At 38.9% G+C, this 13,691-nt stretch overlaps 2 protein-coding genes across 2 annotated transcripts; both read right to left on the minus strand.

Annotated features, from left to right (window-relative positions):
• Nucleotides 1–24: 24 nt before the first annotated feature.
• On the minus strand, nt 25–10,551 carry morc2 (MORC family CW-type zinc finger 2). Its single transcript, XM_026343303.1, is given in 29 exon segments — nt 25–1,053; nt 1,209–1,397; nt 1,949–2,042; nt 2,162–2,329; nt 2,423–2,561; nt 2,654–2,711; nt 3,021–3,137; nt 3,877–3,980; nt 3,983–4,103; nt 4,228–4,476; nt 4,715–4,801; nt 4,876–5,008; nt 5,209–5,314; nt 5,436–5,564; nt 6,035–6,189; nt 6,272–6,412; nt 6,876–6,961; nt 7,100–7,182; nt 7,267–7,346; nt 7,440–7,565; nt 7,698–7,809; nt 7,908–8,067; nt 8,215–8,323; nt 8,418–8,508; nt 8,634–8,702; nt 8,801–8,835; nt 8,956–9,009; nt 9,716–9,876; nt 10,419–10,551. Coding segments are annotated over 28 exon segments (3,132 nt in total). The 5' UTR covers nt 9,784–9,876; nt 10,419–10,551; the 3' UTR covers nt 25–984.
• Nucleotides 10,552–10,821: 270 nt separating this feature from the next.
• zgc:158398 (TMEM219 domain-containing protein) lies at nt 10,822–13,649 on the minus strand. The gene is made up of 7 exons (XM_026343304.1): nt 13,486–13,649; nt 12,930–13,113; nt 12,464–12,728; nt 12,268–12,367; nt 12,009–12,150; nt 11,778–11,918; nt 10,822–11,589 (listed from the first exon to the last, which is right to left on the minus strand). Exons 2-7 carry the CDS (start codon nt 13,089–13,091, stop codon nt 11,569–11,571), a joined length of 831 nt encoding a protein of 276 aa, XP_026199089.1. The 5' UTR covers nt 13,092–13,113; nt 13,486–13,649; the 3' UTR covers nt 10,822–11,568.
• Between the last annotated feature and the right edge of the window lie 42 nt (nt 13,650–13,691).

Here is a 13,691-nt window from a genome sequence, read left to right on the forward strand (position 1 = left end):
ACAACACACACACACACACACGCAAAGGTGTAGAACCTGTTTATTGTTCTAAGTAAAGATTTGTCAAAAATACAGGATCATTTGTTCCAATCAGAACAAAAAGACTGAAAGCATGCACCATTTGATAAAACATTTTCATGTTAAAATCTGTTCAAAAGGAAGGACACAGGCACATAATAATTATGAACACATCTGCCTTTGTCTGAGATTTTTTTTCTTCCAAAAATAAAACAGAACAGTCATAGCTTAAATGTGGGACTGAATACTCATACTGATAAAACCCAGTAAGTAGTTTCTTGTTTGTGAGTATGATACAACACCCAACCGTAAAAGATTAACCTAGTTTGCTTGTTTGGCAGACCAGGGTAGAGGAAGGTAATGAGCAACACTGCTGTGCTTTTAGTGTACAAAAATAAAAGATAATGTTTAAGTACTATAAAGGCTGCAGGGAAGAGCACAGCCTAGCTGAAGTCTGGAGTCACTCCCAATTCTGACCAAACCAATATGAGGAACAAATTTAATCTGCAGTTTATCACAGCATTAGTTGTCTCGATAAGAAGAGCATACTGAATTAAACCTACACAAATTACTTCAAAGGTCAACCAGGGTAGAATGGCTTAAACATACATAAACAGTAACAAGCTGATATATTAAAACAAACAAACAAAAAAAAAACAAAACAAAAAAAAAAAAACACTTAAAGGAACCACAGGCCAGAAACACCAAAGAACTTGCCCAAACTCAAAGATCAAGCTGGTACTGACTACTCGACTGACACTAGAACCATCAAAATCAAAGATCAAACTTACAACAAGCTGATTCATCAAGTGGAAGGATCAACAATATGCCCGAATATTCACAGTCAACTCCGCTCATGTGCATGAGTCCTTAGGGAGCTGTCAGGAAGTCATGGCCGGAATGAAAACTTTCAGTCTGTTTATATAAATGTGCTCTTCTCTTTAATATTCCTCATTTCTGTCTTCTTTAATCACCTTTGGTAAGAAGGTCCTCTATGTAGGCATCAAGCTCATCATCTGTGTTTATGTCAATGTCCTGAATATGTAAAAACAAAAACAAGACAAACAAAAAAAATCAAACAATACCAGATATAGTAAAGCCAAGTTAAGATGGTTCAGTATATTTTCTCAATTTATGTTTATTGGACCATCGATAATGTGCAGTGCAGATTAGTCAGCAAGCGATCTTACCTCTTGTACTTTCTGCAGAAGTGCTACTATGTTTGTTCGCAGTTTCTGTAGTTTCTCGTCTGCCTCCCTCAGTTTGATCTCAGTGCTATTGCTTTTCTCTTCCACAGCTTTGGCCCTGGCATCAGCTCTGCTCTGGTATGAGTTACACAATGACTGGAGACCTGATTCATACTGCTGGAAATACTCTTTCTAAACAGAGGAGGAAAAACACACCCAACACACCAGCATTTAATGAGCAATAGCAAAATAGTATATAAACACAAACATTCCCAGATGTGAATATTAATTCAACAACTATGCTTCACTATAGGAGTCCTATCAGCAGGTGATGAGCTGCATCAAATGCTGTAGTACGTCCTTTAATATACAGTAGCTCTAGCTCATGGATCAAATAATCATATAAATCTTTCTTTCATGCACTCAAGTTCTTCACATGCTGTGTAGTGAACTTTTAGCAGGTTGGCAGATGCCTCATACTAAAAACGGCTTCTGCATAGTTAATCTACCATAAAGTCATGATTGATGGGAGTGCTGTTAAGTTGGTTGTCCTTTGCTAAGTTCTACAGAGATTTCCTTGGACTTCCCGGCTTGGTTTTTAGTAGTAGTGCATAGTAGTTGTGTTAATTTGGGGACCTTAGGTACACATAGATTTTTTTCTAAACTATGTCCAACTGTAATTTTCAATTACAAACCAACTGTGCAAAGAGTGAAAGGAATGTTTTCTGAAGTGACTGTCTCACCAAAGGAAAGGCCACCAACTCCTCAGCTGTCATGCTGTTAACGTCGTCCTTTGGAATCCGAAAAGCTGGGGGGAAGAAGTAACGCAGCATTGTCCTGGAAACACAAACAGCACAGTGAGCATGCTTTACTGAACGGAGACTTTTTCAAAGGTCCTTTCTGTCATAATCTCCAAGGTGTGTGGTAACAATACTACTTCATTGTAACCAGCTCACCTCAACATTGTGACCAGGCTCTCAGTCACCTCTCGACTGGTTCCTGGTTGAGTGGTGTCTGGCTCCATGGGTGCTGGCCCTTTCTCAGCCTCCTGCTGGGTGTCAGGTGTCTGAGAGATTGGAGATGGTGGCCGCATCAACCGAACTTCATCACTACCCTTAAACACCCTTTACAGACGCAGACACAAATGTAAAGGGTATTTATTACCCATCAAGTAGACAAAATGTGCCCAAAATTCAACAATACAGACGGAATCTTACCATCGGTCCTTGGGGGTGGATCGTGGTACATAGTCAAATTTAACTTTCCATCGAACACTCTGTTTATTTGCCTCTACTGCAATAACTTTGCCTGTGTACCACTCCTTGTTAACACGTACTTCAACCAGAAGACCCTTATCTGTAGGGAAAGAACATATGGATAGAATTTTCTACTTAGAGCTTCACCTTTTCAGATCGGTGTGAGATATATGTTTGTGTCTCTTTTCTCACCTTTTTGAGCATTTTTAGTGTCATTCTCCGGTTCCTGCTGCAGGGTCTTCTCAGGTTCCTGCAAACAAAACAATCATTACCACTCACAATAGTCGGAGAAACATCTACTCAAAGGTCAGAGTGAGACTGAAAGAAATGATGTGCATCCCTGTTAATGAAAGAAGTGAAAACCCTCAGTTGTTGGGTAAGAAGGGCATGCTTGATTGCAGGGGGCTGTTAGAAAAGAATATGACATTGATTTCAAGGATTGTTAGAATAATAATTTGACATAACACCCACATGAGATGAAAGATCAAGTTGGCATTATTGTTAGTTGCGTCAGCCCAGCTTTATTTGGCAGTAGTGGGGAGGGACCACATGATGCTACCTTAGCTTTAGCCCCATGCTGTTGGGTAGAAATGGATTTAGGGACAGAGCTTGGTTGTGATGTCTGCCGTGTGGGAGTAGTAAGCCCTTTCTTCTCAGGCTGGGAGTGTGTGTTAACCTGCAAGGTTGACAGCAGATGGGCTCTGAATGAAAAATCAGTAACCAACCTAGCCACTAGGGAGTGCTGGTACTTTCTTTTTTTTCTTCATAACATGAGAGTTCAATCGATTTCAGCATCAAATTGTCACCCATTCAAATACTGTATTGTACTGTAAACACTTAAGTTAAGTAGCTTAGTTAAAAGTCTTCTAACAATCTTGCCGTGGAAAGACATCCATCTAATTACTAATTAACTTTTAAGGACACAACTTTTAATTTCGAATACAAAATTCTTTGCTGCATTACTAGTGTTCTGAAAGGATGAATATAGCTGCAGTAGGTATTGGCTCTGATCTGCAACATTTAAACTTTACATATTAAGAGTTTTATTCAAGCAGTTCAACATTTTATTCAAGCACACATGCTGTAGCATGTAGTCCTTTTGCACTTTAGTTGCTGCTGAGACACCAAAGAAGTGTCACCATTTTGTTCACTTCAGCCTCCTGTCTATTCACTCTTCTACATTTATTCGCTTTAAGGAAAAATGTATCTCTCATTTCAAAGTTGTACTGAAGAAAAGTGTCAGAAGAAAAGTTCACAAGCCCATTTAAGCAGAGTTGCTAATTGTCCATCTACTTCATTGTCTTCTGTTGATGGTCAAAAACTGTACTGAAATGCTTTCAGTATAACTAAAATTTACAGATCTGACCAGATGCCAAGAAGGATCTCTTCTCACATCTGAACTGAGATTTGTTTACCTCGTCCATCTTGCCACGTTTGGGAGGGAGAGTCTTCTCTACAACTTTCCCACGGTTACCAGCTGCTGCTGCCATCTTGGATTTCTTTGTCTGTGGTTCTTCCTCTCCTCCTCCTCCTCCTCCTCCTCCTCCTCCTCCTCCTCCTCCTCCTCTTCACTGTCCTCTTGTTCTATTGTTCTCTTACGTTGTCCAGTTGCTGGTTTGGCAGGTGATGCTTTGGCAGGTGTCTATGAAGAAATCATTTATTCACATTTTCAGGTGTTAAGGTGTACATGCATATTAAATACTTTCACCACCAAAACATTCCATTGATACTTTGTGGTATAAGTAAAATTACAATCTGCAACTTGCCCGTGAACTGCGGTTGGGTGGGGGGGGTTTGGCAGTAGCTTTGGGTACTGGCTTTGCTGCAAGAGGAGCTTTTGCCGCAGCTCTGGACCTGGATGGTTCAACTTTGGGTGGTGGTGGAGCAGGGGCTGGTGTCCGGGTTGGGCGCTGAGATGCAGCACGAGATGGGGGGGCACTTGGGGCATTTTTAAGGTGAGCTGGAAGCGGCGGAGAACGGGGGCGTGCTGTGGACCTTTCAGAAGATCTAGTTGCCTACAGCAACATAGGAAAAAGAGATTGGCCAATAAGTGCACTAGTTACTCAGGCCAATCACATTATGTTAATTTATTATACTTTCTTTGAAACTGTCTTTTCATTTTGCATTCATGGCAGAGTTTTAACTATGTATCAACAACTTAACAATCGTTTATTGTCTGACAGGAAGATAGTTTGCAATGTGCAGGAACAGCGTAGGCTACATTAAGGTACATTTACTATACAGGATTTATACCTGAGAGGAGGAGCTGTCCGTTGGTTTCATGCTAACTTCCAGTGGCAGTTTCTTTACATCTGCTGCAGATTTGATGGTGTTGGTTTTCTGAAAGAGGAAAATACCATATTTATGTTCTGTTGTGAACACAACAGAGATACAGCAAGATATAGATAAAGTACCTGCAAGGCTTCTAGTTTCTCCTGCTGCTGTTTGATTTTTTCTGCCAACTCTTTCTGTTTGTCTTCAGCTGTCTGCTTTTCTTTTTTCAGAACACCACATGGTAAATTCTGTTTCTGTTCTGGAGCATCACACCTAAAAACACGAAACACGCATATTGTAGCAATAAGCAAGTAAGAATGAAACAATATGTAGTGACAGAGAGACACAATTAGCATATAATAGCATATAAATATATTATTAGTTTAAGTAATGCAGTATTATTAGTATAATTAGTTTAGTATTCAACTGATAATATGCACCTTTAAAGATCTATTCTATAAAACAGCATATACCTGTCTTGACTACTGTCAGGATTCATGAGACACACCCAACTGTCCGGGTAGCGTTTGTCCACAGCATCCATTTGGAATGGCAGTGTTCTCCACTTTAAACATTTATCTGCAAACATAATGACAATATTAGTGGAAATTAGTTACTTTATTGAGATACACATTGTGTGTGTGTGTGTGTGTGTGTGTGTGTGTGTGTGTGTGTGTGTGTGTGTGGATCTAAAACTAACCACACTGAATAGTAAGTGGTATCTCCATGGCCCGGCGTCTCTTGTATCTTTGCTCTGATGACGGTGGTGCAGACCAGCTGGCAGACAGATATCCAAACTCGTCCCAGAACTTCACTATGCCTTTCTGAGCTGCAGAACAAACAACAAATATATTTTATTAAAATAAAAAATAATAAATACTAACAACAGTCAACTGTTTCCTACATGCTTCTTACTGCAGCTGCAACAATACACTTACAAAAAGCAAATAGATCTGCTCCAGCTCAAACATTGTTCTTTCCCCGAGTCTAAATTTCTTTATCAGAATTCCTTATGTGTCTGTCACTGGTCTAAATTTGGTGTAAGCTGGACCAGATCTAACTTTTGTCATTTTCATGAGGGCTGCATGGTTTGTTATTATTGAAGCCTTTAAACACTTTAGTATCTTTAGTAGCCTAAAGATAGAACATTTATCCTTTTTTAGTAGCCTGTTTATAACACAGTTTGACCTTTTTAAAGCACACTGACAACTTCTCTATTAGTGACTAACCTCATAGATTGACTTGATGATTTATTAACTGTGTAGGTTAGGTGCAATCTGACAATTCAGGAAAACTTACCAATGTTACTGTCCTTCCAGTACTGAGCTAAATGCTCCCCCATAGATTTCAGTAAATGACGATACTCCTTAGCATCTGCAAAGTCTTGTTTGTTATGAGTTGGTTCTAGAACTAAATATGGGACATCCACAACTCCAACTACACCTCCACAGGCCCTAAAACACATAAACCACTAAACTGTAAAACACTTTCTTGGTCAATAAATTGTTGGCATTTTATGGTGTATATCTTACTCACATTCCTCCTTCAAGCTGAGGCCCCGTCTTCTCGTACATCTTGATAAGACGAGAGCAGTTGTACACAAACATCCCATCCAGGTCCCTCTGTTCAATATTCACTCCAAATATAAAATTCAACTCCTTGGGCTCTTTTAATGCTCTGAGGAAATAAAATAGAAATAAACATAGGGCTTTATGTTGTTCTGTTCTGTGATTTTCTTTGCATTCTCTTTACATGCAAACATAACGGCATATATACTATTTGTGCTTTGTTATAGTTCACAGACTAATTGCACCATTTCCAGAAAAGTTTGGAATTGTTTCTAAATTAAATAATGATAAAAATCTAAATTTGTGATTTGTCAATTTACTTGAACTTACACATTTTTGACAAAAGTATGAAGAAAAGATTTTAATGTAATTTAAATATAAATAAAGCTTAATTTAGTTTAATGAATCAAAGATTTTGTTTTTTGACACATTTAAAAAAAAAATCTTTCTGTAAATCTTTCTTTGTATGTTTATCAATATTTATTTTATTTTTGAGGTAACGTTCCTATATTACCAATATTTGCAAAATATCTTGAAGAAATAAAAAGGTTTTACAATTGCGTTGATCATACTTCTGTTTTACTTCGAGAATCCGCTTCTTCATTTCAGCATCCCGTCGAAGCATCATGGCTGTATCCTGAACCTTTCTCAGAATTGCCTAGGAGAAGAGCAGCATAACAAAGACAGTATTTAAAAAAATATTCACTTCTGATTAAAGTAGGAGTTTCAAAATACACAAAATGGAGTTTGTAGGAAAACATTTAGTATGTATCCATACATATCCACTTTAGTTTACCCGTGAATCTTTTGAGAGGTCCTCTCCTAATCTGGCTTCCAAAGCGGCACGTTTACTGTCTGCCTCTCTGGCTTTCTCCTCCGCTGAAATAAATTACATAAAATTGTTAAACCAAGTCTAGTCAAGAAAAACTACAGCAAAACATAAATCAATAAAGCATGACTCACCAATCTTAGCGAGGTGATCTGCTTTCTTAACCTCTTGCTCAGCACGAGTTTTGAAGCGAGTCGATGAGTATTTATACACCCTGTCAACAAAACATGATTGCTAATCAAAATCTTGTCACTTGAATACAGCTACGGACAAACTCAGACACACTCTAAATGTGTTACTATATTACCTTGGTTTATAAAGACAACAGGACAGTCTCTTAGTCCTGACTTTATGTCCTTGGATAAAGATTCTCATGCGTGGGTCGATGTACAAAACAGCAGCATACGCCCTGAACGACCTCCTCTCTGGCTTTCTGTGAGATAAGGAAAGGCAAATGTAAAAAAAAATAACAATAACAATAATAATTCATGGATGAGTGATCATATTATTACATGGTTTAACGGAAACCTTTTGTGAAATTAAGCTAATCATAAGCTGTACGCACACTCCTTCTACAGGGGTCCCAGCCATCAGTATGTCCTGGTGATCAGTCTCTATATCCAGCTCGGGTTCTCCATTGTCCATCAGTTTTAAATTATAGATGATCACCAGAGTACCTTTTTACCAAAATACAACATAAACTTCAGCATCAATATAAACCATTAACTTTGTGTAATTGATGGCCATCAAGATATTTACACATTCATATTCTTACCACAGCTGCTTTCTATTTTGTTGAATTGCTCCATCAGCTGCTGTTCACTTTTAAAAGGTGAGTATTTGAAGATCAGCTCAGTCTCTATGGCGTACTTCTCTGGGTCAGAGGTCAGTGGCTCTTTGGTCTTCAGATCCCAGGATGGCAGTGGTACAATCACCTGAGTGGAGTTTCAAAAGCCATTAAGCACAAAGAGTGAGGGGGTTCAATGGTGGAATTGAAGTGCAATGCTAAAATAAATCAGACAGCATCTCATAACATCACTATGTAACGTGAGTCTTTCTTGTCATCTCTGGTCAAATCTGACCTCATCCAGTCCCTCCTCTTCGTGGAAAGTCCTTGACAGGAAAAGACAAGTCAGCGTGCTGTCTTTTTTTGTGAACAAGATGAAGTCCTTTCCAATACGCATAGAGCCACTGTGAACATACACGCACATTTTAAAAATACATGAAATCTTTCATCCATTAGAATATTTACTGACACTGTCACTGAACTGGGTACAGGTCTTACGATTTCAGTCCATTTCCATACTGGCCAATCTGAGTGGATTCAGGTGAGCGTTTATTTGATTTTCCAAACTGAATCACATGGGTTGCTTCATCTAATAAAAGAAAATATAGATACTGTCAGAAACAAGCACAAACCACCTTTAAACTAAATTATTTAAGTTTAAGTTAACTAAATACTAGCTTAAAGAGATTTCTCGGTTAATAAAGTCATACTTACTAGGGTCCATTCCAATACCATCATCCAGAAAACAGAGCATGTAGCCACCCCGCAGCTCTTGCCTTTTTTCTGTTAGAAATGCGGGAAAGTGAAAGGCAGAAATTAGAATCAATGAGTCCACATATATGCCCTGTGGGTGAAACTGGATGTTTTAGTGTGAGGTGTACCTGTGTAGATATCAATTCGTGTGGCATTGGCATCTCTGTGAACAAAAGAAACCTCGTGTGAGACTTTTTTACTTGTTTCAGTAAATATAGGAGGCTAGATTTCTACAAAAAGCAATTTTTTAGCAACCATAACTCCTGATAAGTGTCATGGCTACCTTGAATTGTCGACTAGCTCCGCCAAGGCTCCAAATAAGAACTCGTGAGTTGTCCTGAAAACACACAACTAATTTCAGTAATTCAAACTGCAACTAATGCTGCAGCTGAAGAAGTGGTTAAAGACAAATAAAAGAGTGACCACGACATGCCATTACAATATCTTTGTTGATCCACATATTTAGCAGAGATTGCAGATGGTCCGAAATAATCTGTTTCTGTAATTTTTGTGATTTGCATTTGCTTCATACTCCTGACCAATACAGATGAAATTCAGCTGTTCAGAAAGTGGGGCAGTAAAATGTAAATATTTACATTTTAAGAAGTAATACAAACCAACAGGTATTAGTTTAGTAATTCATGTGGAATATAGATTAGAACAAATCACATTTCAGCATGAACGGCCTATGCAAAATTTTAAGAGCATTTATGTAAGTCATGTTAAATGGAAAGTAGCACACGATGACAGGAGACCACATTGTCCTCTTATTTCAATAGATGATTATGTTTAACAGGATAAAACCACATTATCTATTTAAAGAACACTTGAGTTGGTTTGGGATTAGCATAGTGAACAGTGTTTGTGTTTAGGTGTATATGTACTAGTGCAATAACTTGTTACAACCTTTTCAGCCATCTATGCACCTTGTGAACATATGGCTACACATCTGTCTTGTTGGGCATCTGCCGTAATAATTATCATAGCTCAATATGATATCAAGATCCTAAGTACATATTAAGTACAAGCAAGCCGGTACTTACGAATTCGTGTGCAGGTATTCAAAGGTAAGCTGAGCCCTGCTCAGGTTGCTGTAGCTGGAGTAGGCCATGGCCCCTCACAGCTATTTCCTGTTTCCTGTTTCCTTCCTGGTCAGTTGTGTGCCTTTTTCTAAACAAGAAAGCTCCAATAAAGGATTTTCATCCTAAAATTGAAGAAAATGATCACAGGTCATGTATACTTGCCTTCACTATGCCTTATGATGCTACCCAGCATCCTATACCTGATCCACATCAGCTCATGTACAGGCCTTACAACAAGTTATAGGGAACAAGTTAAAAGCCATGCCTTATTAAAAAACCTCGCCCAGGTGACGGCTACCACGTGGAAGGCCTGCTTGAAAACAACAAATGTTTTCAGAGAGCTAACGTTACTTTAGGCACTGTGTTGTGGATACAATTACGTTTGAGTAACGGTATCCATGCAGATGTTGAGTTTTTGGTCTAGCTACGTGCGTGTAAAGTAGATCGTGTTTACTGAAGAGCACCAGGCATAAAGGTTAAGACGTCTTGCAGCAAGTGTTACTAACTGTAAATATTAGGCTAACACAGGTAGCTAGCGGTCACTGCTTAGCGTCTTCTACAGACTGTTGATGAGGTAACGGTAGCTAGCGTTAGCTAGCTTCATGCTGTGGAAACATGTAGCTGACGTAAAACGTATTAAGTATTTTTCAACAACTTTGCAGACCGTTTTCATATGATGGCGACTTTGTGGTGGCTTCACGCTAGTGTAATAATCCGCCCAAGGAGAAAGGAAAACTTCCTAACGCTGCGTTTTGTTGCCCCTGACATGAAACAATCCACCAGGCCTCGCAGAATCCACTTACTTCGATGGTGGTTGCTTGGTTCCCTCTGACTGGTCTGCACAAGTCCCGCCTCTGTTTTTCTGTTGCCAGCCAATACGAAAGCAGCGCCCGACGATGCTTAAAGGTGATTGGAGGAGACTCCTGCTACGTCGACAGGTTGCATGCCGGCGCATCATTCCGGTGGTTCTTCAGTTGTAGCGTTTTATTTCTAAGCCCCAGCACTTTGTGGGCATAAAATGAATGGAACTGCAACAATGACCTTACAGAAAAAATGTGTTTATTGTGTTAGCCATGTGACCATTTCACTATTTTTAATGTCAAAAATATTAGTCAACAGCAACAAAGTCTTGTGTTCATTTGTTGTCTAAAACCTTGGCATTAGGTACTCCTTTCAGTTTATTTCTACACTCTGTGCTATAGTACTGAAGTGTTCACTGTAAGTGTAAGTGTTCCTCTGCATGTCGATAGTGCACTGTAAAATATGTAAACCATTGCCTTCTGGGAAAGTGCTGTAGGAACACATACTTAAAGGTTTAAGTAATCATTATCTGGAAATGTAAGTAATGCAAGATATTTCTGTTTGTATTTGTTATAATTACCAGTGTTGTTTGGTACTTGCTTTAAAGTCAAAACTAAAAACAATAATTGCTTTCATTTAGTTAGCAGAACCACAACTGAAACTGGAGATGGTTACCTTTAAAACTGAAACTGAAATTATGCAAACAGAAAGAGACTTTTTCCAAAAAAGCTTCTACTGCTTGATATATTTTTAATATATTGAGCTCTCAAGCTTCCCCAGTTAATATCTACAAATTATTGTAGAATTAAGTACTGCTGAGAATTGAGCCATAAAAATCACCAGCAATCAAAGGCAGTGAATTGCAACAGAAGCTGAAAATGTTCTCTTTGTCCACTTGTATAGGTCAACACTGAAAATTGTTGGATCATGGTGGTATGCCAATTCAAAAGTAGCAATATACATTGCTCTTCTCTCAACCAGCCACCACCGGATTTCTTCATGATGAAAAATATTCAGTTTTCAATCAATGGCTTCTGCAAATAAAGTAAAGAGGTAAAGTTAGGTTACACGTCTGTAGATTTGCCAGCTTGCTAAAATATATTGTACATATGGTGTGCACAATACTGATTAAAGAAAACACAACTAAAAAAAACTAAACAAAAAACAAACAAACTAAGTGGTCATAATTATTAGTGGTATGGTAATCTAACAATTGACTTACATTTTGTACATCCAGTTCATTCCAGTGGTTACGTCGTATGAATGAATGTGTCTGACTAGCAGCTAGACAGAATATAAAACAAACTCCAAGCAGACACACGCTGACTTCTAACAGATGCTGCACTGCCACGCGTTGCTCCTCCTAAAGAGTACAAGTAGGAAATATTGGCAGGGTGAAAAAAGGTTATCTGAGTTGTGGTTGAGCAGGTTATGTTGTTCATGTGTGCTGTACCTTTGTTAGCATAACTGTGAGTGTAGGGTCATTCTTGGACTGCAGACTGTAGCAGGTTTGTGCTGCTACAGGCAACTGGTTGCTTGCTTCCACATAGACCAATGAAACATTTTTTTCATATGCAGGACACTCTGGAGGAAGTCTTGATGATAGTATACAATTAGTTTATAAAGACAGATGCAAATAGTTCACTATTATGTACAGGGACATACCTTGGTAGTGATATGAAACAAACACTGTAAAGCATGAATGAACTTACAGGGTCATGGGCAGGACGTGTGCAGGGGCACTCAAGGTGAGGCAGGTCTCGGCACTCTCTCCAGTCGGAAACTCTAGAGTCACATTAACAATCTCATTGCCTGTGGAGAAATTAGAAGCAATCAAATAGGTCAGAATGTACTTTTACACACAAGTGTATTTCACAATAAACCAACTACTACTACTACAAAACCAACCTCCAATATTTAGCTGTTTTGCCTTCAAGGTGGTGTGTAGACTAAGTTCATTCAGAGAGACACCATCTGGGCTGCTAGTGACAACCAGAGGAACCTTGAGATGCAAATAGTTGACAGAACTCTCTGTAACATCACCAGAGGTTTCTCGATCCTTTTCTTGCTCCATCAGATGAGACGGAACTGGTGAGACATGCTCAGATGAAATGTCGCTGACTTTCACACACAACTGCAACTTTGATAAGGAGGACAGTACATGGTTCCAGTCCTAAGAGATGAGCAAAATATTGATTTAAGCTTGTACATAGCCAAGTTTACACAATAATAGTATGCACAGCATCATGTTTCATTTGCACACCAGTACAATAAGGTGTGATGGCATGGCAGAACACCTGAAGCCCATAGTTCATAACTTACTAGTGTATCCAAGACATTTTGCAAAATGAATTTAGATAAAATGAGAAGTTACCTTTGCTATGTCAGGGTTAGGCAGAGTGTGAGTGTAGCTGTAAGAGCTGAGGTAGATGAAGGAGATGGCGAGAGTCAACAGACATAGGAAAAATGTCACAGTCGGAGGATTCTGGGATACATAGTCTCTAAAGTTAGCTGCTGGCTGCCAGATACCCATCATCACACAACAGGAATGAGGGAAGCTGTAAATCACAGAGAGTCACACTTATTATTTTTTTTCCACTACAGCACCTTTTGCTAGTAGGTCTGCTATTAAACCGTGTGCGCATTTGTGATTAATAACTGCTAAATAAGCCTAAATGTTCTTTATGAGGCTGTAACGTTTCAGTATGGTGCTCTTTTTCAACAAACTGGTGTTCAAACGGAGACATAATCACACGTAATGGTACATACAGTCTATGTTCTGTAACTTTGAACATATGCACAGTACGACGATAACAACATTCAATACGTCAGCACTACAGCTCATCAACAGTGAACTTACCTGACGCTCAGTAGTTAATGATGCTAACTAACTAGCTAACTAACTAACTAGCTAAACGATCACTTCATACCTTGAATTTAAGAGGTCTTCTCTGGTGGCGTCGTTTTGGTGAAACGCGGAGGTTCTTGATGAAAAGTAAAGCGAAGGACGACATTTAAGAAGTTTAAAGTTCAGTTAGCTTAAAGCAACAGACAAGTAACCATGAGTGATAACATCACGACAGTCTTTTCGGTTTACGACGGTGCGATGTTATGACGACGACCAGTGACGTAGATC

Source organism: Anabas testudineus, chromosome 9 (assembly GCF_900324465.2).
Source record: "Anabas testudineus chromosome 9, fAnaTes1.2, whole genome shotgun sequence".
Taxonomy (NCBI): domain Eukaryota; kingdom Metazoa; phylum Chordata; class Actinopteri; order Anabantiformes; family Anabantidae; genus Anabas; species Anabas testudineus.